This window comes from Sceloporus occidentalis, unplaced genomic scaffold (genome assembly GCF_023333645.1).
Source record: "Sceloporus occidentalis isolate IW3139 unplaced genomic scaffold, rSceOcc1.0.p SCAF_13, whole genome shotgun sequence".
NCBI lineage: Eukaryota > Metazoa > Chordata > Lepidosauria > Squamata > Phrynosomatidae > Sceloporus > Sceloporus occidentalis.
Window position 1 is genome coordinate 6,279,457 of NW_028316993.1, and position 21,774 is coordinate 6,301,230.

General features: G+C 46.4%; 2 protein-coding genes across 5 annotated transcripts; one reads left to right on the forward strand and one right to left on the reverse strand.

The window, feature by feature from the left end:
* The first annotated feature begins 19 nt into the window (after positions 1 to 19).
* On the forward strand, positions 20 to 8,999 carry LOC149304724 (uncharacterized). Of its 3 annotated transcripts, none has more exons than XM_089478925.1 (3): positions 20 to 411; positions 1,150 to 1,342; positions 5,097 to 8,999. In XM_089478925.1, the coding sequence occupies exon 3, from the start codon at positions 5,130 to 5,132 to the stop codon at positions 8,019 to 8,021; it is 2,892 nt and encodes a 963-aa protein (XP_089335051.1). In that variant the 5' UTR covers positions 20 to 411; positions 1,150 to 1,342; positions 5,097 to 5,129; the 3' UTR covers positions 8,022 to 8,999. The 3 variants fall into 3 exon arrangements, with proteins under 3 accessions (XP_089335051.1, XP_089335049.1, XP_089335050.1); XM_089478923.1 differs by having other exon boundaries at positions 20 to 407; XM_089478924.1 differs by lacking the exon at positions 20 to 411 and having other exon boundaries at positions 755 to 1,342.
* Positions 9,000 to 12,942: 3,943 nt separating this feature from the next.
* PRR19 (proline rich 19) lies at positions 12,943 to 20,167 on the reverse strand. Of its 2 annotated transcripts, none has more exons than XM_089479191.1 (4): positions 20,035 to 20,167; positions 17,251 to 18,277; positions 15,935 to 16,113; positions 12,943 to 14,487 (listed from the first exon to the last, which is right to left on the reverse strand). In XM_089479191.1, exons 2-4 carry the CDS (start codon positions 18,257 to 18,259, stop codon positions 13,330 to 13,332), a joined length of 2,346 nt encoding a protein of 781 aa, XP_089335317.1. In that variant the 5' UTR covers positions 18,260 to 18,277; positions 20,035 to 20,167; the 3' UTR covers positions 12,943 to 13,329. The 2 variants fall into 2 exon arrangements, with proteins under 2 accessions (XP_089335317.1, XP_089335318.1); XM_089479192.1 differs by having other exon boundaries at positions 19,996 to 20,167.
* Between the last annotated feature and the right edge of the window lie 1,607 nt (positions 20,168 to 21,774).

The following is a 21,774-nucleotide window of genomic DNA, read 5'->3' on the forward strand; positions in this document are numbered from 1 at the left end:
AAACAAGGCTGCTCTTGTGTGTTTCAATTTCATACATTAAAATGGCTTTGTGTGTTTTAATATCTGTTGTTGTTGTTTGCGCATGGACATTTCAGACTCCCCTGCTCTCCACATCCCCAAATGCTCAGACGTGGCTCTGCAAGTGTGGCTGGCCCAGGCCAAAGGAGCCCATCGTCCACTTCCCCGTTCCCTAGAAGAAGAAGAAGAGGGGCTTTGGGGTTTTGTTACACAAGAGGAGACACAACACGCAGAGAAAAGGACACAACCGCAACCCACAAAAGGGGAAACGCATGAACCGTCTTGGAGGGCTCCAGCATGGACACAGAGGGGTTGCCCACGTCGGGGCAGTTGGCACCTTTGTGAAAAGCCCCAAATGGGCAGGAAAAGGGGCAAGGAATGAATGGCAGGTCGGTAAGAAAGGATGGTTTGAAAGAAAGGGACCAGGATGGGAAAGGAAAGAGTCAGGGAAGCCCTTCCTTGAAAGAATGCTAGGCCTCTTCCAACTCAATGCTGCAAACAGTGACTTCTGTGCCTCCATTTCAAGCTTCAGTCCAAACTTTAAAGGCCTCATTTCAAACCTGATTCCCTTCCACTTCCAGCACTTTGGTTCACTCCTGCAAAGCCCTTGGACTGCAACGCCCAGCAGCCCAGCAACTGCATTGGCCAGGGATGTTGGGAGCTGCAATCCAACAACATCCGACCGGAGCATGTCAGGGCCCCGTTGGGCTCATGTCACAACATTGTGGTTGTCGCTACAGCTGCAAGTGGGTTGCATTGTGGTCTATCTGACGGCGCTGAGTTTCTTTGTCACAAAGACAGTACTAAACCAGGTGTTACCTTGAGATACTATTTGCACCAAAGAACATCAGACAAGAAAACCTATTTCATGATATACTATTTGTATTAATGTACACGTTTATAGTATTGTTATCATAACTCTGTTATGACAATGTTTATTAATTTTATAATCATGTTTGTGGTTTTAGACTGAATTTCCCCTCCCAAACTTTCCCCTCTTCATTGAAGCCACTCAAATTAACGGTGCCATATTGTATTATAGCATATTAGATCTGTGCCATTATATAGGGTTTCGTAATGACCTTCCTATAATGACCACCTTTCCTTTTATTGTTGTCGGTTGCCTTCAAGTCGCTTCTGGATTTATGGCGGAATTTAATGTCCAAATCATTTCCGACTTAAGGCGGCAAACCCATCGCAGGGTTTTCTTGGGGCAAGAGTTGTCCGGAGGAGGCTTCCCTTGAGGCTGAGAGAGTGTGGCTTCCCCAAAGGGGTTTCCTCATGGCCCAGCAAAGGGGAATCGAACCCAGGTCTCCAGACTCAGGTAGGACTTGAAGGCACCCAACAACAGCAGCATTTCACTGCATTTCAACTTTTCATAGGCAGGGTTTTTAATGTCTATTGCGCTTTGAAGGCGTTGTGGGTCCTTCACTGGGAGAAAGGCGGGATGTAAAACGAATGAATGCCTAAACTCCTGGAGAGAGAAGAGGGCCTCCATCCGTCCCACTCTCAAAGCCCTAACCTTCGCCTTTTCGGATGCCTTTGGGCATCATCTCCTAGAAAGGAGAAACACTCTTCCCTTCCATGCCAGAAACAAAACCGAAAACCAAAACTCTAGTGAACTTCCTCCTTAAGTAGAACAACACACACAGACACACAAAGTCCATGCACACTTTCGAAAAGGAACTCTTGCACGCAAAGTAAGAGATTGCAGCATTGGCCAAACCAAGTCTGAACTGCTCAGTCCAGGTAACCGGGGAATGCCAAGATTCGCCGCGCAGGAGAAACGGGTAAGAAAAAGGCCCATCGTCCCCGGCACGGTTTGGTTGCGCAAGCATTTCGGGGTTCCCATAAACAGTCTAGGGCTACTAATGTCCACATGTCTGTCCTGGAAGGCTCTTTGGCGAATATGAGGCCAGAGAAGACCATTTTGCACTTGGAAATTGCCCCCATCCTTTTTGGCAGTTCTGTCTATTCCTTTGAATACATTCACCTTCGATCCAATGTGATTGTTTTAATTTGTGGTCTATATTTTATTGTTTGAATGTTAAGACGTATTAACATGCATTTTGTTTCATTATTTTCACAGGTCTATTTTATTTTATTCTGTTTTATGTACAGCACTTTGTAAATAAAGTTTAATAATTATTATTATTATTTTATGTATACAGCACTGTACATAAAACTGAATAAAATAAAATAGACCTGCGAAAATAATGAAAATAATAATAATAATAATAATAATAATAATAATGTATGCCATCGGCAGGTTTATTTTATCTATTTGAATTGATTGCCTGTACAGCGCTGGGCAAATTTACAGTGCTTTATAAATCAAGCTTAATAGTAATAATGATAATGATATTAATAATAATTCTAGCCTACCAAAGCCATTGCAGAAAGTTAGCAGAAGAAAAAGATGTCTAGATAAGAGCAACAAAAGGCAGATTAGGTTAAATGCAACCAGATATTGCAGCCTAATAATAATAATAATAATAATAATAGATATATTTTGCATAGCACTCCCAAAATCCATGTTTTTAATTGTGTTTTGTTTTGGACAGCTTAGCGATGAACCTATTCAGACCAAATTTAATATTTGGATTTGACATCCTGAACATTTTAATGCAATTTTCAGACCGGTTTGGAAGACCTGGGCTTTTTTGTTTCTTCTCCCCCCAGAAAATTCTTACTTTGGGCCCATTTTGCAGGAAACTTGGTGTGAAAGAAATGCCAAGGCTTGTGGCATCGCCATTCTTTCAAGCATCTGCTTCACGCAAATCACAAAATAATCCTCTTGGCTGCCACCGACTTTGAGAGAAATGCCTGGCCAAATGCAAGCCAGGAGCCCTGATGAAATTGCGTGGGAGAAGGAGAAGGCCTCCCATTTAGGGCATCTAAGAAAAGGTTTCGGGAACTGCCCCAGAAGAGGCATTTCCCTTGGCAGCATGCAAAGGCTGTGATTGACGGCCGCATGCGCTAAGTATAGAGCGCAGCTGGGATTCCATTTTCCTCCTTTGTGTGTATAAATAGAGGCCTTAATTTATCGCCCAACACAACACTTTTCTGCTCAGAAGGGAAGTGTTTGTAGGGTAACAGCCTTATTAATATATATATATATATATATATATACACACGCACACACACACACACACTCAAACAGATAAAACTCTTAAACACGCACAAAAACATACTCATTGCAGGCTACTCTGAGTCCCATTTTGTGAGCAAAGCGGGATATAAATCAAGCAAATAAACACAATTGCTCCTCTGCTTTTGTTTTTGTGCCTTCGAGTCGACTCCGACTTATGGCAGCCCTATTATGGGGGTTTCTTGGCAAGGTTTCTTTGGGGTGCGGGTTGCTGTTGCCTTCCTCTAAGGCTGAGAGAATGTGACCCATCCAAAGTCACCCAGTGAGTTTTCACGGCCAAACCAGGATCCGAACCCTGGTCTCCCAGAGCCCAAGGGTGCATCGGCACAGTAGAAATAATGCACCTGGACACCGCAAAATGCATATGACTAAAGCAGCATCCGCACTGCAGAAATAGTGCTGTTTGGCACCACTTTAGCTGCTCAATGCTGTGGAATCCTGGGAAGGCTAAAGGTCTTGCAAAACTACAATTGCCTGCATTCCTCAGCATTATTGAGCCATGGCAGCTAAAGGGGTGTCAAACTGGATTATTTCTGCATTACGGATGCAGACTGAACCACAATTAGTAATGAATGGGACAATTTGGGGGAGGGAATTGGATGGTGCTGATTTGAAAAAGGAAAGAAGCATTGAAAATAACACGCAAATATAAGAGTTTTATTTAAGGAGCGCCTGGGAGGAAGTGAGAAGCGAAGGTGCAGAGGGCCGATTTCTGCTTTTCTCTTCCGCCGTTACTGTAAAATGGGTCCATTATTAATCCTTAATGTGGGCATTTTTAATGGGGGGGCCGACTGGCATGGCTATTTAATCTGTTTGCACCACCGTTGTGTGTTTTAACCTCCTGTGTTTTGTAGCCCCGGTCGAACTGGGGAGGGGGCAACCATGGGGGTTTTACCCCTTAAATAAGAATTTATTTAAGAAACACCCAAGGGGCAAAGTTTGGAAGGGAATTAATTATTATTATTATTATTATTATTATTACTATTATTTTCTTATATCCTGTCTTTCTCCCAATATAGGGACTCAAGGCAGTGAACAGCAGATTTAAAACAATATAATTTAAAAACAGTACCATATTAAAATGTATAAATATAAAATTTAAAAAAACACACAATTGAACCATTATTAAAAGTTAGAACAGTTATGAGTTAAAACAGAATACATTAAAAATACAAACCTGAAAAATTTCCTTAGGACAACATCCCCAGCCCTTTTCCGTTTGGAAACACAGCAAAGGGAGAAGGGCTTTTGGGGGGCTTGATCATTTGCAATAGCATCTCACTTCTCTGCAAATTGCAATGCTAGAAATTTGGGGACTGGAGGGAAATTTCATTTTGTAACAGATCAGAGTCAACTTAAAGGGACGAAATAGCTTACATTCCTCCAAACTGACTTAGATCTGTGGCATCTCCCTCCTTGGGCCTTCTTGGCCAGATTTTTTCAGAGGTACTTTGCCTTCCTCTGAGGCTGAGAGAGTGTGACTTGCCCATGATGGCCCAATGGGTTTCTCTGACAGAGAGAGGATTTGAACCCAGGACTCTCAGACTCCTAGGCCAACCCTCAAACTACTATACAGTCGGCCCTTCTTATACACGGATTTTTTATACACGGATTCAAGCATACATGGTTTGAAAATGTTCCAAAAAAGTATAAATTTACCTTGATTTTCCATTTTTTATAAGGGACACCATTTTGCTATGTCATTATATTTAATGGGACTTGAGCATACACAGATTTTGTTATACACGGGGGATTTTGGAACCAAACCCCAGCGTATAACAAGGGTCCACTGTACCACATTGTCTCTTATTTTTTGTTATTATTTCTTCTTATTTTGTGTCTGGTGCCATCCCCTTTTCTGTCTAGACTTCCGTCATGTGAAGACAATCAAAGGTAGTGACTGACGTTACCTGTTCTTGGGTTCTAGGTGTCCTTGGGGGTCCGGAGGACTGACCGCCCAATGGGTCTGCTGCCCGCTTTCCTGGCCCTGGTCCTTCTCCAGGCTCACAGGGCATCCACCTACGGCTTCAGAAACTGCATCCAGTCCATGGGGAACCTGGGGTCCTTCAAGTGCATGCAGCGCTTCCTCAGCGACATCTCCAGCGCCGTGAGCGACCTCCCCAGAAACGCCACGGCGGTCAACGTGTCCCACAATTCCATCCACTTCCTTCCTTCTGGGAGCTTCCACCACCTCCCTGGGCTGAGGATCCTCCAACTGAGCAACAACTTCATGGAGAGGATAGAGGACGGGGCCTTTGAGAACCTCACTGCCTTGGAGAGCCTCAACCTCTCCTGCAACAGCCTCACAGATCTGCCCAAAGGCGTCTTCCAGGGCTTGGCCAACCTCAGCCTCCTCTTCTTGCACAATAACCACCTGCGTACAATCCATTCGGATGCCTTGGCTCCACTGCAGAACCTTCTGAAACTGTGGCTCCACTTCAATGACTTTGGGGACTTTGCAGAGATCGTTGGGAGCTTACAGAGCCTGACCAGGCTGGAGCATCTGTACCTCTGCAACAATAACCTGACCTCCCTTCAGTCGGGATTGGGTCTCCCATGTTCCCTGGCCGTCCTCTCTCTTTGCAACAATTCCTTGCACGGTTTGGACGGTCAAAGGCGGCAGTTCCTGCAGAACCTGAAATGGATGGACCTCTCTTATAACATGATCTCAGACGTCTCTTCCTTTGCTAAGGTCAGCCTCCGGAACCTCACTTATCTGAAGCTGACGGGAAACAGCCTAGATGTCTTCCAGCTTTTGGACCGTTCCGACTTGCAGCCTCACAGCCTGGACTATTCTGGCTTGCGCTTAAACAAACGCTCGGAGCTAACCCACATGTGCCACTTCCTTGGGAAATCCAAGCGTCCCCCCTACAATCTGCACTTGCAGAGCAATGGCCTCAGGAATGTCAGTGCCGGCACCTTCTCCGAGTGTCCCCCCATTCAGCTGCTGGACCTTTCAAGGAATCGCCTCAAATCGGTGGGGTGCGTCAGGGAGATGTGGAACGTAACGGTGCAAAATCAAACACTGCAGAGTTTCATCGTGGAACATAACTTGCTGAACCACCTCCGGTCCTGCTTGCACAGCACTCCCTTAAAAGAGCTGAAATTCATCTCTTTCCGCTTCAATCGCATCCTCTCCGTTAACAGCTGGGCTTTCCGCTATGCCCCAAATCTCAAAAGTCTCCACCTCAACATCAACTCCATTGCTTATTTGGACAGAAAAGCCTTGAGGGGTTTAAAAGAACTTAGCATGCTGCGCCTGGACAACAACCTACTGACTGATCTCAATGCCGACACCTTTCGCGACCTGAGAAACCTCCACACGCTCAACCTCCGGAACAACCACGTCTCGGTCCTCTTCCCAGGCATCTTCAAGAACCTTGGCAACCTCCGTATTTTGGACCTAGGAGGGAACAACATCCGCCAGTTGTCCAATATATCCTTTGAGGGGCTGAGGAACCTTTCCAACCTCTACCTGGATCGCAATCGCATCGAAAGCATTTGCCACAGCTTTTTTGCCCCAATGGAGAGCACTCTCCAAGTGCTGGACTTGATGGGAAACAAGATAAATTACATCAGCATGAAGCAAGACAGGCCTCCTCCTTTCTTGAACCTGCACAAGGTCTACGACCTCAAGCTCCAGGCTCAGCAACCCTACGGACTGAAAATCGTCCCACCAAAGTTCTTCAAGGGCCTGACCTCTCTGCGCAACCTATACCTGTCGGAGAATAAAATTCTCTCCATCGCGCCAGACGTCTTCGATGACCTGGAACAACTGGAGTGTCTAACCATGGTGGACAGCAGCAACGGGATGGGCGACCTCCCACCCGGTATATTCAAGAGTCTTAGAAACCTGGTCACTCTCAACCTGGAGAACGCCGGCCTTCGCACGCTGACCCTGGAGGTCTTTGGCAACCTCACGAAACTGCGCAACCTGCAGCTGGGGAAGAATGAACTCCAGATAATTAACGGCAGTGTGATGGAAAGCTTGCCCTCACTGCGATACCTCGACCTACGCAAGTGCCCCCTGACATGCACCTGCGACAACATCTGGTTCCAGAGGTGGCTCAACAACAGCCAGGTTCAGGTGGTCTACCTGTACAATTACTCCTGCCATTCTGGGGAGCACAGGTATGTCTATAGCTTTGACACCCATGTCTGCTACCAAGATGTGGGCTTGTATCTCTTCTCCTTCACCTTCCCTGCTTTGCTACTCCACATGCTGCTCCCGGTCCTCTTCCACCGGGCCTACTGGACGCTGAAATACCACTTCTACATCTTGCGTGCTTGGGTCAGCGATCACTGGCGGCGGGACAAAGACTACAAATTCGACGCTTTCGTCTCCTACAACTCCACAGATGAGAGGTGGGTGCTGGAGCACTTGGTCCCCAACCTGGAGAATGGAGGGAGTCCCATCTTCCGGCTGTGCCTTCACCACCGGGACTTCCAGCCAGGGAAGTACATCATCGACAACATCGTGGAGAGCATCCACAACAGCCGGCACACCATCTGCGTCATCAGCAGGAACTACCTACAGAGCGAGTGGTGCTCCATGGAGATCCAGCTAGCCAGCTACCGTCTCTTTGACGAACTGAAGGACGTGCTGATCCCTGTTTTCTTGGAGGATATCCCCAAGCGCGAGCTCTCTGCTTACTACCGGATGCGGAAGGTGATGCTGAAGAAGACCTACATCACATGGCCACCAGAGTCCGAGGCGCAGCGGTTGTTCTGGGCGAAGCTGAGGATGGCTCTGAAGGCTGGGAACTCGGAGGAGAAGGAAAAAGAGGAAATCCTATACTGGTTCGATGAAGACGGCAAACCCATCTTGGAATCCGCTGGAAAGATGCAATAGTAGGAAGGCAGTCCATGCCGACACTCGTTTATCACACACAGGGACTTTGTCCAAGGTTTCCTGGAAACGGAGTAAGGGAGCTTGTTTTTAACAACATCAATTTTGTTTTCCTGGTGCACCTGTGCACATGGAGTGAGCTATCTTGCATGTGTTCAGGTGTGCCATGAACAAAAATTCATGCATGGCATACCATACATACTGCTGGAGCATGGTCAGTGGGGCTCTGGGAGGAGGAGGGCACATTCCCCACGACCCATGGAGGGGAGGAGTCTGAATTCCAGAGGAAAGCCCCGCTACCTCCAGAAAAGTCAGACAAAAAAACCCAGCCCTCACTGCAAATGGAAAGCTAGCATATCAGACCAGAGATTCTAACCAAGCACTTTGTCAACTGTTCTGGTTTTCTCTTTGCAAGATGTTGAGGAGCATTTAAAAGAGCCATCTTCCACCTGCAATCCAAAGTGGTTACAGCCCATTCTGCTACTTATTCTGCCCCCTAACCTCACACACAGCAACCCACAGAAGAGAAAGAAAGCAGTGAGGAGATGTGGGGATGTCCCAGTGATGCCAACAGAATATAAGGAGGCATCTGTCCACCCGATTGCCTAGTCTTGGCCTGCATCTTCATCATGTAGGTATGGGCAGCTGTGGCCCTCCCGATGTGATAGGATCACAACTTATGCTGGCTAGGGTTGGTGGGAGATGTGGACTAACATTTGGCAGGTCAGAGGTTGCTTGTCCCAAATGGGTGAATAGGATGGGATTTCAACATAAGACAACACACACCTGCATTTGTGCCATTGCAAGTTTGAACAGACGACGGTTACTGAAGTTAAGGCTACATTTAAGACAGCATCAGTGGCTCAGGGGAAGGTGCGCAAGCCTCACCTTTGATGGGAGAATTGCAGGTGAATGGCCCACAGTGAAGTGAGTTTATATCCATGGAAGCTCATACAAAAATAAAAACCAGTTAGTCTTAAAGGTGTTTCCACATTTCCCCCTTTGCCCTGTCCCTTTCTCCTTTTTATGCTTCAAGAAAACCTTGGAGCACTCTTCTGGAAAGTGAGTGGCATTTTGGCAGAAGGCTCCACTTTAAAGGCAAAACCACATTGCTGGTGGGAGGAGTTGGCATCTCTGTAAAATAAATAAATTAAGGCCAGACTTCAGTTTGAGCCAAAAGAGAAACACTTTTGAAACACTTGGTCTTTCTGTACTGTTGGGTTGTTTTTATGCTCCATCCCCACCTATGCTCAGGTCTGTTTGCTTGTAATTAAACACAAATATTGCACAACGCCAAAGAGCTTCCAGTGACAGGGAATGGACCAAAAGGGAATGGACCCAGAGCAGAGGGTGCCCAGGCAGGTGCCGGGAGATTTCTAGAAGCTCCCTTTCTCCAAGTCTTTAGGGGGGAAAGCCCTAAGGGGGTGAAGGATGCAAAGTGTCCAGGGGTCATTGAAGCTATGAGGATGACAAAACGAAGAGAGAAGGGGAATGGGAGTATACTGCAAAAAGGGCACGGCTAGCTGGCATTCTGGATAGGTGAGACCCTCCATGCTGCGGATTTTGTGGCTGGTTCCACTTGTAATACGTGGAATTTACTGACAGAACTCAGGAAAGCATCAACACAACATCACACAGTAGGTCAGTGAACAAACATGCATCACGTGCGCAATTCCTTGGCTGTGTAGGAATACACAGATCATTAGAGAAGCACCTCGTCGCAGGCAGAAGGATACCCTCTGCCCCGTCCGGAGGGGGATTTCTGGGTTCCCTGCCTATGGATGAACACTGGCTACTTAAGAGATGTCCCCATTTGCTACACAGACAATTGCGTTGGCAGAGTTTTAGAATGCAAAAAAGCATGCAGGTCGGTGCATTCCCCTTAATAAATACTTAAGAGGAGTATTAATTGCAGGGCCTGCCAGCGGTAGCAATGAGAGCAGCACTTACCGCTTTCTTCCCAGCAGCCTAAGGCCATTAACTAATTAACCTTCTGTCCTCCCTCTTCCAAGGAGAAGGTAATGATCTTCATAGTGGAGGTAGGAGGGCTTGCGACAAGGTCAGAAGGCTGTTCTGCAGATACACACAGCTCCAGACTTGCCTCTCAGCCTCCCTGCTGTTCTTGCCAGATGTTGGACTCTAACTCCCATCAGTCCTTGCCAGCCACTCTTGCAGAGAACAACATTTGTGAAGGAAGCTTGAGGGAGCTGGGCATGTTCAGCCTGGTGCAGAGAAGACTGGGGGGGGGGGGTGGGGGGACATGGTGACCCTCCTCAAATATCTCAAGGGCTGCCAAAGAGAGGAGAGAGCAGGTTCTTTCTTTGCTGCCCAGAGAGTAGGACCAGGTCTAATGGTTTTAAGTCACAGCATAAGACTTAAGAAGGAATTTCTTGACCCTAAGAGCAGTTGTGCATTGGAGCCAATTGCCTAGAGAGGTGGTGGGGTCTTCTTCTTTGAACATCTTTAAAAAGAGGCTGGAGATACCTGCTGCTGGGAATGCTTTAGCTGGAGAGCCTGCACTGAGTGAAGGAGTTGGACTCTATGGCCCATGAGGCCCCTTCCAACTCCAGGATTCTAGGATCAGTCATGCTAACAACAAGGATACAAGCTGGAGAGACACAAGTTTGCAAAGGGCTCCTGTAGTACGTTTGAGACTAACTGAAAGAAGTTGGTAGCATGAGCTTTCCTAGACTTAAGCTTCTCTCCTCAGATGCATGTTTAGTAGGCTCAAGTCTACGAAAGCACATGCTACCAACTTTTATTTCAGTTAGTCTTAAAAGTAATACAAGATCCCTTTGCATACTGATTTTTCCAGACTAACACAGCTATATCTTTGAAGCCAACCATTCTGGAGGGCTGCAAGTTGCCCATCCTCTGTAGATATAGCCACAGATAAGACCACAGGTATGAGGTCTTCGACAATCTCAACCCAGTGTGAACAGTCTAGGGTACAGGAAAATCCACTCCCATCCCTTCAGTGGGTGTCACAAAAGAGACACTGCAGCTCCAGTCAGAAAACTACTACAACTTCTACACCGCTGCCGCTGCCCTTGCATGTGCCCCTCAAGCCTAAGGAAACCAGATTATTTTAGCTATGATAATGCCATCTATTTCTGTTTTGAGAGCCCAGCCAGAAATGGGAGCACTGCAGGAAACAACTGATATTGTGGAGCTCGGAAAGCATGTCTGGTGTGACAGAGTGACAGTGAAGAAAAAGGGGAGGCAGATCCAAATGTAATTCTTACCCACACCACATACCTGGCTTATTCCTTCCAAGAGGAAGAGCAGAAGAGTTCACGCTCATTACCTCTGCCTGAAATCTCTTGGGGACACAGCAGGATCAGGAGAGGTATGAGAGTCAGGAGCCAGTTTGGGTCAGTGTGTACCCCAGGCAAGCGATGACTCTTTTGCCACGGCTGAGCCGGCTGCGATGCTCCAGAGTGACTAAGAGCGGGATCTGCACATGGGAATACAAACAGCAAAACCAGGCAATTACCCTTCATTTTGGAGGCAGGTTTCCATAACAAAGAGTGGACAACGGATTTAATAAATCTGCATCTCGGCACAGGGATGCCTGCAAGGGTGCAGTATCCCATCACTGTCTTGCAAAGGGGCTTTTCTCTGTGGCCAAGGCTTCCTAGTTTTGTAAAAACATGGCAGCCAGCCACCACCAAAATGTTCAACTCCACATTTAATGCCCTCCTTCTCTGAGACATCTCAGCTACTGTTGCCCTCACCAGTATGTACTCCTGCCCCTGCACTCTGGATATTGTTGCAGTAATACTTACAACAACCCAATAATATAGGCTAGTCACATCACTGCGCTTTACAAATGGGAGCTGCTGAGGCTGAGATACATTCGTGCCAAGGGTCATCTAGTGAATTTGTGGCTGAGGTGGGACTTGAAGCAGAGACATTACCATCGTGCAGGATTCATCTTTACGGATTAATGTAGAGTATAATGTGTGTGTGATCTTTTGGAAGTGATCTATGTCCCAAGCGCACAACTCTGACTACCTTCCCATAATCACTGAGGCTGAGCAGCTCACTGCCAGGTCTCTGAGCACATCCTTCATTAAGCAAGTACTTCTGCTGTGTCCCTCATTTGTTCGCTTGGATGAGTGTTTTGCATTGACCATTGTGCTAGCAATTATCCCATCTCAAAAGTTATTGCTCTGACGGTTTGCACATCTAGCATAATTTACTAGGAAATAATCTGCACAGGCAACTCCCCGTCTAGAAGAGTATGATATTAAAAGAGAGAAATGGGGGAAAGCCAACCCCTCCAAAGATAAATTAGAGTTTGATGTTTGCTTACTGAGCAGCAAGGAAAGGCAAGCCAGAAAGAAGAGCAACTGCCTACAAGCAGAAATCTTCTCATAGGATGGCAAAGGAGGCTCAGCATGTGTGTGGAAGCTGTGGAAGAACCGCATCCTATCATCCACAAAAGCAAAGCAATTAGGGACAGAAATGTCACCCTTTATTTTTGCTAATAGTGACTAGGGCTTGACAGCCATCTCCATCTCTGGATATTTCTGCACCAACGCATTTCCTGTGTTTTGTTCTTGAAAACAGCCGCACTTCACCCTCCGTATCACTTCTCAATTAGCAGATTACTTCCCCAGGTTTCTTAGTATGGAAGTAAGGAAGTGCTCACTGCTGCAAAGTCCCTTGTTGGACCAGACAATATAAAAGAAGAATTATTTTCTCTCCTCCAAGGTTGGTGCTGAATGGAGTCAGAGAAATAGCCAAACTAGTGTAACTCCAGAAGCCAGGAAGCCCTTAGCAAGAGCAAGATTGTTAAGGCAACCGCAGACACAAACGTCCGAAACCAACAGTAAATTGATGACAGAAGGGTAGTAAACAACTTCATACTCAAATACTATGATTAAGATTGAAAGTTTATAATTAAATCTTTTCCAGCTTTAGCAAAATGTTTTAAAATCACCTGGATTAACTCCCTTATAAGTAAAAAGGAAAACAGTGTTCTTGAAATATGGTCATTTAATGGAGCCAAGTAACAACATTACCTTTCCTGGACAACTAGTCTGCACCCTGGGCTTGGAAAGCCATTGCTCCATAGACTGTCCCACCCAGAAGAGAGAAGTCTGTAACCTTTTCTGGGCTCAAAAGAAATGTGCTTTAAGGGATTTAAAAAAGGAAGAAACCACCTAACCCAAGGGGATGTTAGGTTAAAGGTAGCAAATGCCTCTTCCAAGTGGCCACCTCCATCCTTTTGTTTGCCCTATCTAAGCATCATGGGCTGCCCCAAGGCTTCTCATCAAAAAAGGTGCCCACCCACATGTGCCCCTCAGTACAACTTCATCCGGGGGAAGGCCCAGGGTTCAGGGCTGGCCTGTCCCAGCAAATGCCCCTGCAAGGTGCAGAGGGGGGCCTTCCCGCTCCCTTCCAGAGCCTCTGATGGGGGGAAGTAGGACATTGGGAGCTGCTGGAAAGCTTGCAGCTGCCAGGCCGATTCGAGTTGGATCAGCCTCTCCAGGTCTCCCGCCTGGCTCTCTGTCCTGGAAGAGCTGCTCTTCTCCCTAGTTCCCTGGCTTCTTTCCGGGGCCTCTGCCAGCCCCCAGATGGGGTAGTTCTCTGAGGGTCTCCCTTGTTCGACAGACACTTTCTGACAGTAAATTCTGGGGTTTGCCAGTACAGAGAAGAGGTCGTTTCCATGCTGAGCAGGTCTGCTGGCGATGGCTACGTCTGGCTGAGGATTCTGCCTGTAGAAGGAGGCACAGTGCTGCTCAGGGATGATGCTGTACAGCTGGAGAAACTCTTCTGGCTGCCCTTGGTCCAAATTCAACTCTCCTGAAGAAGGCAGCTGTCGAGCCAAATGGGGATAGGCCAGGGGTCGGGGCACAGGAAGCTTGGTTCCTTTCCTGGGTGGTTTTGGACTCCAGATGCTCTTTAAGACATCAAAGGAGGTCTGAGACTCGGCAGGAGCCCTTTCTGTGTTCCTGAGCCCTGGATCCAGCAGCTGAAAACTGCGCAATTCCTGGGAAGGATGAAGGCTATGGACTGGAACAGGCTCCATCCCACGTAACCACCACACATCTGGGCTTAGTTCATAGACACAGGAATGCTGTGGAGGCTCTGTCAAGAGGAAAGGGTCAGAGCCACTGCTGTTCATGGTGAGACTGGATGAAGCCAATGGATCATGGGTACTGAAAGGCATGCAATGCCTTCTAGAAATCTGCTTCTTTGGCAAGGCTCTATTGGTGGCTACTTCAGCCCTTTCTTGCCTGCCTCTGGGCCCCCAGAAGGCCTCTGCTGACCCTTGTTCCCAGGGCTGAGATGTTCTGAGCTGCTCCTCAGAGTTTCTGGGTGAATTCATGTGCTGAGAAGATGCAGAACGAAGATGAGGATAGGGATGGACTGTTGTCAAATGGAAGCTGTACTGGTCAATACCTTCTGGCTCAACAGAGATTTCAAAGCTTTCTCCTTGGCCTGGTCTCTCTTCTGCCTGCAAAGAGGAAGAACCATGACAGAGGAGTCAAGCACAGATACAGGAAAGAGCAGGATGGAGGCAGATTAAGGCAGGGCCTCTTTCTGTAAAGGATGCAACTCATACCAGCTTGCTATTTTTCACAGGAGGCTACATATGTCCATCTCACTCCTACAAATACTCTGTTCTGACCATGAAGGCTGCTTTTGATTTGCTTTACAACTGAACAAAAGCCGATGATAAAAGGTCTTTAAAATGCAAAATATAAGCTGAGGTTAAAATCATGACTCCCTGAAGGGGGGCTGGAAGGCAATGTGTGCCGAAAGAGCTTTGTGGCTGTCAGGTTTTGTGGCTGGTGGCTGACAAAGGACACCGCTGCACAGAAAGGCCCAAGCGATATGGAATGTCTGGGTCAGAACATGGGACTGACTTGTGGGCACTGAAGAAGAGGTTCTACTGCAGAGTGACCATAGCAAAATACAGACCTGGGAGCCTTGCCATCCTTCTCTGTAGCCCTGCCAGTCACAATGTTCTTGGCCAAAAGGATTTGATATGGCATTCTCTATCAATTTGAGTCTCTCTTTCTTTCTCTCTCTCTCTCTCTCATACACACGCACACAATTTATCTGTTTGCCCTAGGAACGCCTTTGCAGAACAATCCATCGGCAGCAATCAGCCGGAATGCTTCAGAGGAACTATACAACAGCTCCAAGCACTAAAACAGAATATGGTGCTCCAGCTGTTCATTCACACAGCAACCTGCAGGCTACTGCATGTGCTGCATTTTTATATGTTGCCAGTTTTACAAGTTCACCCTTTAAAATGTAGTGCCTGGCTGTAATAAGCAGGTGTGCTTTACAGGTGAGCTGGGTTTTGTCAGGCACAACACACAGCCTGGATGACCAGTTTGGCTCCTTGGAAGCAGACTTCCACCTCTGCTCACAAATAAGCAGCAACATCATTACAGTCCTTTGGCAACTGAGGTTCAAGGGCAGCGAGAAAACAAGGCAGTTTGGTCCCTGTCCTCCTGGCTTTCTGCCTGCCATTGCCTCCTATTCTGCTCAAAAAGAGCTTTCGAAAGGAACAGGCCGAGACAAATGGCAAGAGTAATGTTCTGGAGGTCCGGCCACATCTTTCTATTCCAGCATCTGAGGTTGTGGAGCTCCCACAGACAGGGCTGGTAGGTTCCTTTTAAGGTATAGTAGGCAAGCCGCTAAGACCTTTTCACGGTGCCAAGCTTTTAATGTGGGTCAACAGGCTCTTTCTCCCTGTTTTGTTTTTACCTCCTGGTTTATGCTACAACATCTAATGTAGTAATTTGGAGTGTTTTTACTGTGCCATATTTTTAATGTACTTTTTGTAAGCTGCTGTGGGTTTATTTGATAAAGAGAAATGGGGTGTGCATCTCAAATATATGCACACAGGGCTCTTGCTAAGTAGTTCTCTGAGGCTTTACGGTGCTCACCATTCTCACTGCTGTATACCCAGGACTGGGAGAGAAACCAGCCAGGAAGGGCTCCTCTTGTCCTCTCCTCTTCTTCAGGGAAACACCGAGGTCAGAGTTCCTGCTGCTGCTGCTGCACTTGCTAGGTTTCGATTCCAGACAAAACTCTTCCTGATCCCTGTTAGCTGGGCTCTTGAAATCTGAAGGAGGAAAGAAGAAATGAGCCTATGCAACCCCATTTGGAGTCAGAAAACGACAAGCGTGAAGTCCAACGTGACATATTAAATCTGCTGACTTTTCAGGAGCTACAGATTTAATTTTTATGGCATCTTGGCACTTCAAACACAGAATTTTTAAGTGGTGTAGGCTTAACAATAATAAAATTCAGTGCTCCAGAACGTTAACCAAGTACATCCTATCTGCAACCACCGATCTGTAAGAATGACGTCTAATTCACTAAATAAGGTACAATGTGGATTTGTACTTCCACCATGTGACACACCAGTCCACAGTAGTGCAAAATACCATAGCAAGGTACATGAGACTGAAATTAAACTAAGCTGAGCCCCTGCGCTGGGAAGTTAAATTTTGATGGACAAGAAGGAAGATGTCAGTGGAAGCAGAAACTCAAGGATGTGACAGTGTGGGCAGATGACACAGATAGGAAGGTCTTAGAGAACATTGATGCATGGGTAGTGAACTGACTAGTCTTCCCAATGTTCTTGGACTCCAGTTCCCATCACTGTCACCCAACTATGCCAAGGATGAAGGCGAGCTGTAGCTCAAAACAGCATTCAGAGGCTTGTAGTAGGCTCCATACTGCTGTATTAAAGGTAAGAGCAAGGCATTTGCACTCAGTTTTGCAAGGGATGAGAAGCCCGAACACCCAATGATCCAATGAAAAGCATTGTGGGTGGTGAGGTAAAAGCTAATCCTCTGGAATATATTGCTTGTCTGTTTATTTCTGTGTTGCTGTTTTTTAAAAAAAAGATGGTGACTGAAAAACAGTATGATACTTAGACCTTTTAAATACGTACAGTGGGCCCTTGCTATCTGCTGAGGTTTGGTTCCAGGACCCTCTGTGGATACCAAAATCTGTGGGTGTTCAAGCCCCACTAAATACAATGGGTAGTGAAATGGTGAACCTTATATAAAATGGCAAATTTTGGTTTTTGGAATGTATATATTTCTAAAGTATTTGGAAGCCAGGGATGCTCGCATCCGCGGATAAGAAATCCGTGCATAAGGAGGGCCAACTGTATTGCAAATGCTGCATTCTCCCAAAGCAACTCAGCCGGTCTTAATAGTAACAGACACCAACCTCGTGGCCACCTCACCTGCATGGATGGCTTCTCTGTCACAACCACTTGCTAACTTCTTGAGTGAAGCCAAGGCAGACAAATCCGGCAGGGTCCTCTTGTGCTCCCGCAGGACCCTGAACACAGCCTGGCGTGTTTCACTGATTAAATTGCGCCCGGCGAACTTTGCCTTGAGGTCCAGAAGCCTTTGAAGGTCTTGGGCCAGTTCCTTCACAAGAGACCTGCCTTTTGCTGGCTCAGTTCCCGACCCTGGGGGAGCAGGGGGGACATTCTCCTTCTCATTCAAAACCATGGAGGAAGGGGAGGCATTGCTCTGAAAAGCTCCACTATCCTGTGGACTGAATCCCAAAACCAGAGGGGCGACCAGCGGCTGGGATTCTGCCTCTGCAGCTCCTACGCCAGCCCCGCAATGGGGTTCTGCAACTGAGGCTGGGATAACACAAAGGGGACCCTCATTATTCCCTCCACCCAGATCTTTCCCGGCGCATCCGGATTGCTCAGCGGGAACAGATCCGTGAGCAGCATCTTCATGGGGCTTGTGAGGCTGGACCTGTTCTTTCTCTAGCTTCTCCATGGGGCTGTCAGGGGTCACCTCCATCAGTACCTGTGGCTCAGCTATGGGGCTCAACAGCCGCTCTATGTCAGCAGATTTCACCTCTCTATTAAACATGCCCTGGTGCTGCTGCGTAAGCCTGTTCTGGGTGATGATCACGGCCGGTTTCGCCCCACAGATCCCGCGGATGGGAGTTGACTGAGCGCAGAGCCTCAGCTGGGAGCTCCAGAAAGGGGGCAGCCTCTTCTGCAGCCCCCAGCAGTTGCCCCTTTGCTCTGGGGCCTGGTCACTGGCGTTCCTGCCAAATTTGACGCTGTTCCGCTCCCGTCGGGTTCGGCGGCGTTTGACTCTCACGGATTTCTCCTCGAGGCTGTGCTTCTCCGAGGGAGACCCTCTTAGCCAATGGGACGAATGGGGGAAGCCGCAGCCGGGAAAGGACTTCTGGTCTCCTTTCCCCGCGTCACTAGGATTCATGCTGAAGGCAGCTAAATCCTAAGAATAAGCAGAAAGAATAAACGATCGACAGCGTCCAACGTTTCAGACTCTAATTCCCACTTGGAAAAATGCTGGAGATGCAAAACCAGGGTCAAAGTTGTTGTTTCATCAGTTCCATTGCCTTTTAGAGTGCATCTACACCGTAGAAATAATGCAGTTTGATACCACTCTAACAGAATCCTGGGATTTGTAGTTTTTGTGAGGCATGACCATTCTTTGGCAAAGAAGGCAAAAGACCTTGTAAAACTACAAACCCCCAGATTCCACAGAATGGAACGACAGCACTTAAAGTGGTGTCAAAGTGCATGTTTCTGCAGTGTAGACGCACCATGCGCCGTTCATTCAGGTGTTCTTAGGTGTGTCTTCCCACCACCATTTGAACCCAGCTATTACAATACTTTTGTGTGCATTTCTGAACCTCTCGTCTTCACAACTAAGCAATACAAAAGTCAACAGCTTTATGTCCGGGAGAGATATCCATACTAAGAGGGCTATTCCCTCAACCTAGAATGCTTCTCTTGCCTCCTAATATGAGTTTAAGATTTTAAACCCAAGGGCAAGGTATCTTTGAAAGAAACTCTGGGAGTCTTTTGTTTTTAAAGCTAAAGGGCCTTTGGGTGATAACAAATATCTCAAATAACATAAAGCATGGTATTACTTCCAACAAAGCAGAGTGCCTCCGAACACATGCAAAGTCTTTCCCTCTCAGCTCAAACCTTCTGCATTTGAGGCCAGAAGGAGCAGGGCTCTTATACCTTCAATTTGGGCAGCAACACATTGTGAAATCTGAGCCATGTCCAATTAACTACTTGTCAGATGCTCCGGGTACCATTTTGCCTAAAAGACCAAGGGAGTGTACAAATACATCTAAATCCATCAGTCAAGCATTGTTTTCAGTACTAACAAGGCTTCCTCTGAGCACATGCAAAGTCCCTTTTCTCTAAACACTTGGGCCTTATGCAGCTGAGGTCAGGATCAACCAGGAATGCTGCGTTTCAGGTTGAGCAGCAACATTTCCCAAAACGCGAGCAATGTTCAAAAAGGATTTGCCCACAAGGTCTGAACAAACTGCTACTTAGGATGCTTTGGAAGCCTTCCTCCCCGCCGTCCCTCAGCCAAAGGGAGCAAAATGCTTCAAATACAATGCAATATTGTGACAATGAAATAAAATGCAATGTTCCTTCCAATGGAGCAGAGGTAACAAGAGTGCCTCTGAGCACATGCAAAGGTCCTTTTCTATCACCATTAACCCTTAACACATCTGACTCTACAGCAAAACCTGGAGCTGGGATAACATCTATCTATCTAGATTGATAGATTATATACTCTCTCTCTCTCTCTCTATATATATATATATATATATATATATAATCTCACACACATACATAGCTAGCCATCTCTCTCTATATATATATATATACACATATATTTATATCTATCTAGTTCAACATATATATATATACATATATATATACACACACACACACACACACATCTATATATCTTGGATAACATAGATCTATCTAGACTGAGATAAATTGTATATATATATATATATATATATACACATACTGTCTGTGTGTGCGTATATACATATATATATATATATATATATAATCTCACACACACACACATATATTTATCCATCCCTCTCTCCATATATATATATTTATAGGTAGCTATCTATATAAATAGCTTTATATATATAGATATACCTTCCCTTTCCCTGAATTGAATTAGATTAAATTTCCTGCCTTAAAAGCCCAATTTCTCTCTCAAAATGCAGAAGCTTCCCTTATGTTTGAACAGCAGGAAAACCAAAGCAAACCCATAGCAATGGCAAGAATAGGCCTTTCCCAGCCCCTTCCCTCCTCCATTTTGTTTGCCCCCAACTGCCTCCACAGGCCACGCCCCCTCGGGAGGCATAGTGGGCGGGGAAGCCACGCGCTGACAGTTGGGGCCACGTGACCCAAAAGGACGCTCACGTGGGCCAGCTCCTCTTCCTTCCTTCCTTCTCCGCCCCCTTTTCCCGCGGAAGGTCTTGGCCACGCCTATGCTTGGCTTTGATTGGGCGCAAAAGGGGAGTGCTGCGTGCTGATTGGCCGCATTTATTTGGCAGTCGTTAGACAGACCTGAGGGAGAAAGAAGGCCTAATAAAACCCTGATTTACTTATGAATGTTGGTCTCTGAAGGCGATTTGAAGATTTTGTTGCTTAAATCTCCCTTTAATGGTTGTTTTGCAAAAATAAAATAAAATCTTCCCTCAGAGACATCTATTTACATCAAGGAGCTTCTACACTGTGGAAATAACGCGGTTTGGCTCCGCTTTAAGTGCTGCCTTGCCTCCCTATGGAATCCTGGGATTTGTACTTCACTAATAGCTCCACATGTCTCTCTCAAGAGAAACCTAGAGCCATTAGAAGCTTCTGGTGCCTCACAAAAAACTACAAATCCCAGGATTCCATAGCATGGAGCTGTGGCAGTTGAAGCAGTGTCAAAACTGCATTTATTCTGCAGTGCAGATGCAAGCCTTTGCCTCTTGGTTGCAAAAAGAAGCTGGAAATGCATCTGTTCAGGATGGCCTTTCCCCCCTTGTCACAGGATTAGAACTCGAGTCCCATTTCACTTTTATACATTAATTTTGGAGCTTTTAATAACAATGTGATGCATATGAGAGTTTTCTCAATGGCCCTTTCTTCCTTGACCCATTTCTAATGAAACTGCAGCAACAGAAGGCTGAAGGTTTGGTCAGACTAGGAGTGGCACGGGTTCAAGTCTGACCCAGGGCAGATTAATACGTTCTCTCTAGGAACATCTAGGTCCTCTGCGGTCAAATTCTGCCAAACGTTGACCATAGATTCAACTCATGCTGGAAGACCTAGAGGGACCTAAAAGAGAAACTTCTCTAGCCATTTTAAGGTCCCCCAGTGCAATTCTATGGTCAACATCTGCCAAACATTGACCATAGAGTTGAGAGGAGGACCTAATGGATGGAGGAGATTCTAGTGGGCCCTATGATAAGTTGGATGTTCCTGTTTAATTAAACGTTCCTGTTTTCAGAATGAAACAAACCTTCTTTTTAAAAAGCAAAGGGCTAAGAAGAGTCCAAAGTAAAAACCCACATCTCTGTGAAATGGACTTAATCAATCTTTTGATATCAATATTTGATCAAAGGGAACCTTGTTTACATGTAATGATGAATACGATTATTACCTCTTGCGGCGCTAAAACACTCAGAGCCTCAGTTTAGAGTCTTTAATACATATTTTATTCGAAGGACCATGAAGGGTTAGGAACGCCGAGATTAATTCCCAGACCCATTAATATTTCAGTGGGTCTGTTTGGCTTCTTGCTTTCTTTTGCGGCATCGACTCACGTCTTTGCGTTATAACGCCTCAAAACCCCAAATCTTGACATCTCAGTGCCATCATCATCTGTTCCGTCGTGCGATATTGGGGTCTCAGGGGCAATTTGGGCTGCATCCCCACCACAGA

Coding starts and splice junctions, on each gene's coding strand:
- LOC149304724 (XM_089478925.1), top strand. CDS start 5,130: ATGGGTCTGCTGCCCGCTTTCCTGGCCCTGGTCCTTCTCCAGGCTCAC.
- PRR19 (XM_089479191.1), bottom strand. CDS start 18,259: ATGAATCCTAGTGACGCGGGGAAAGGAGACCAGAAGTCCTTTCCCGGC. Junction 16,114..17,250: donor CAGAGAAGCCATCCATGCAG/GTGAGGTGGCCA, acceptor TTCCTCCTTCAG/ATTTCAAGAGCCCAGCTAAC. Junction 14,488..15,934: donor GGTATACAGCAGTGAGAATG/GTGAGCACCGTA, acceptor TCCTCTTTGCAG/GCAGAAGAGAGACCAGGCCA.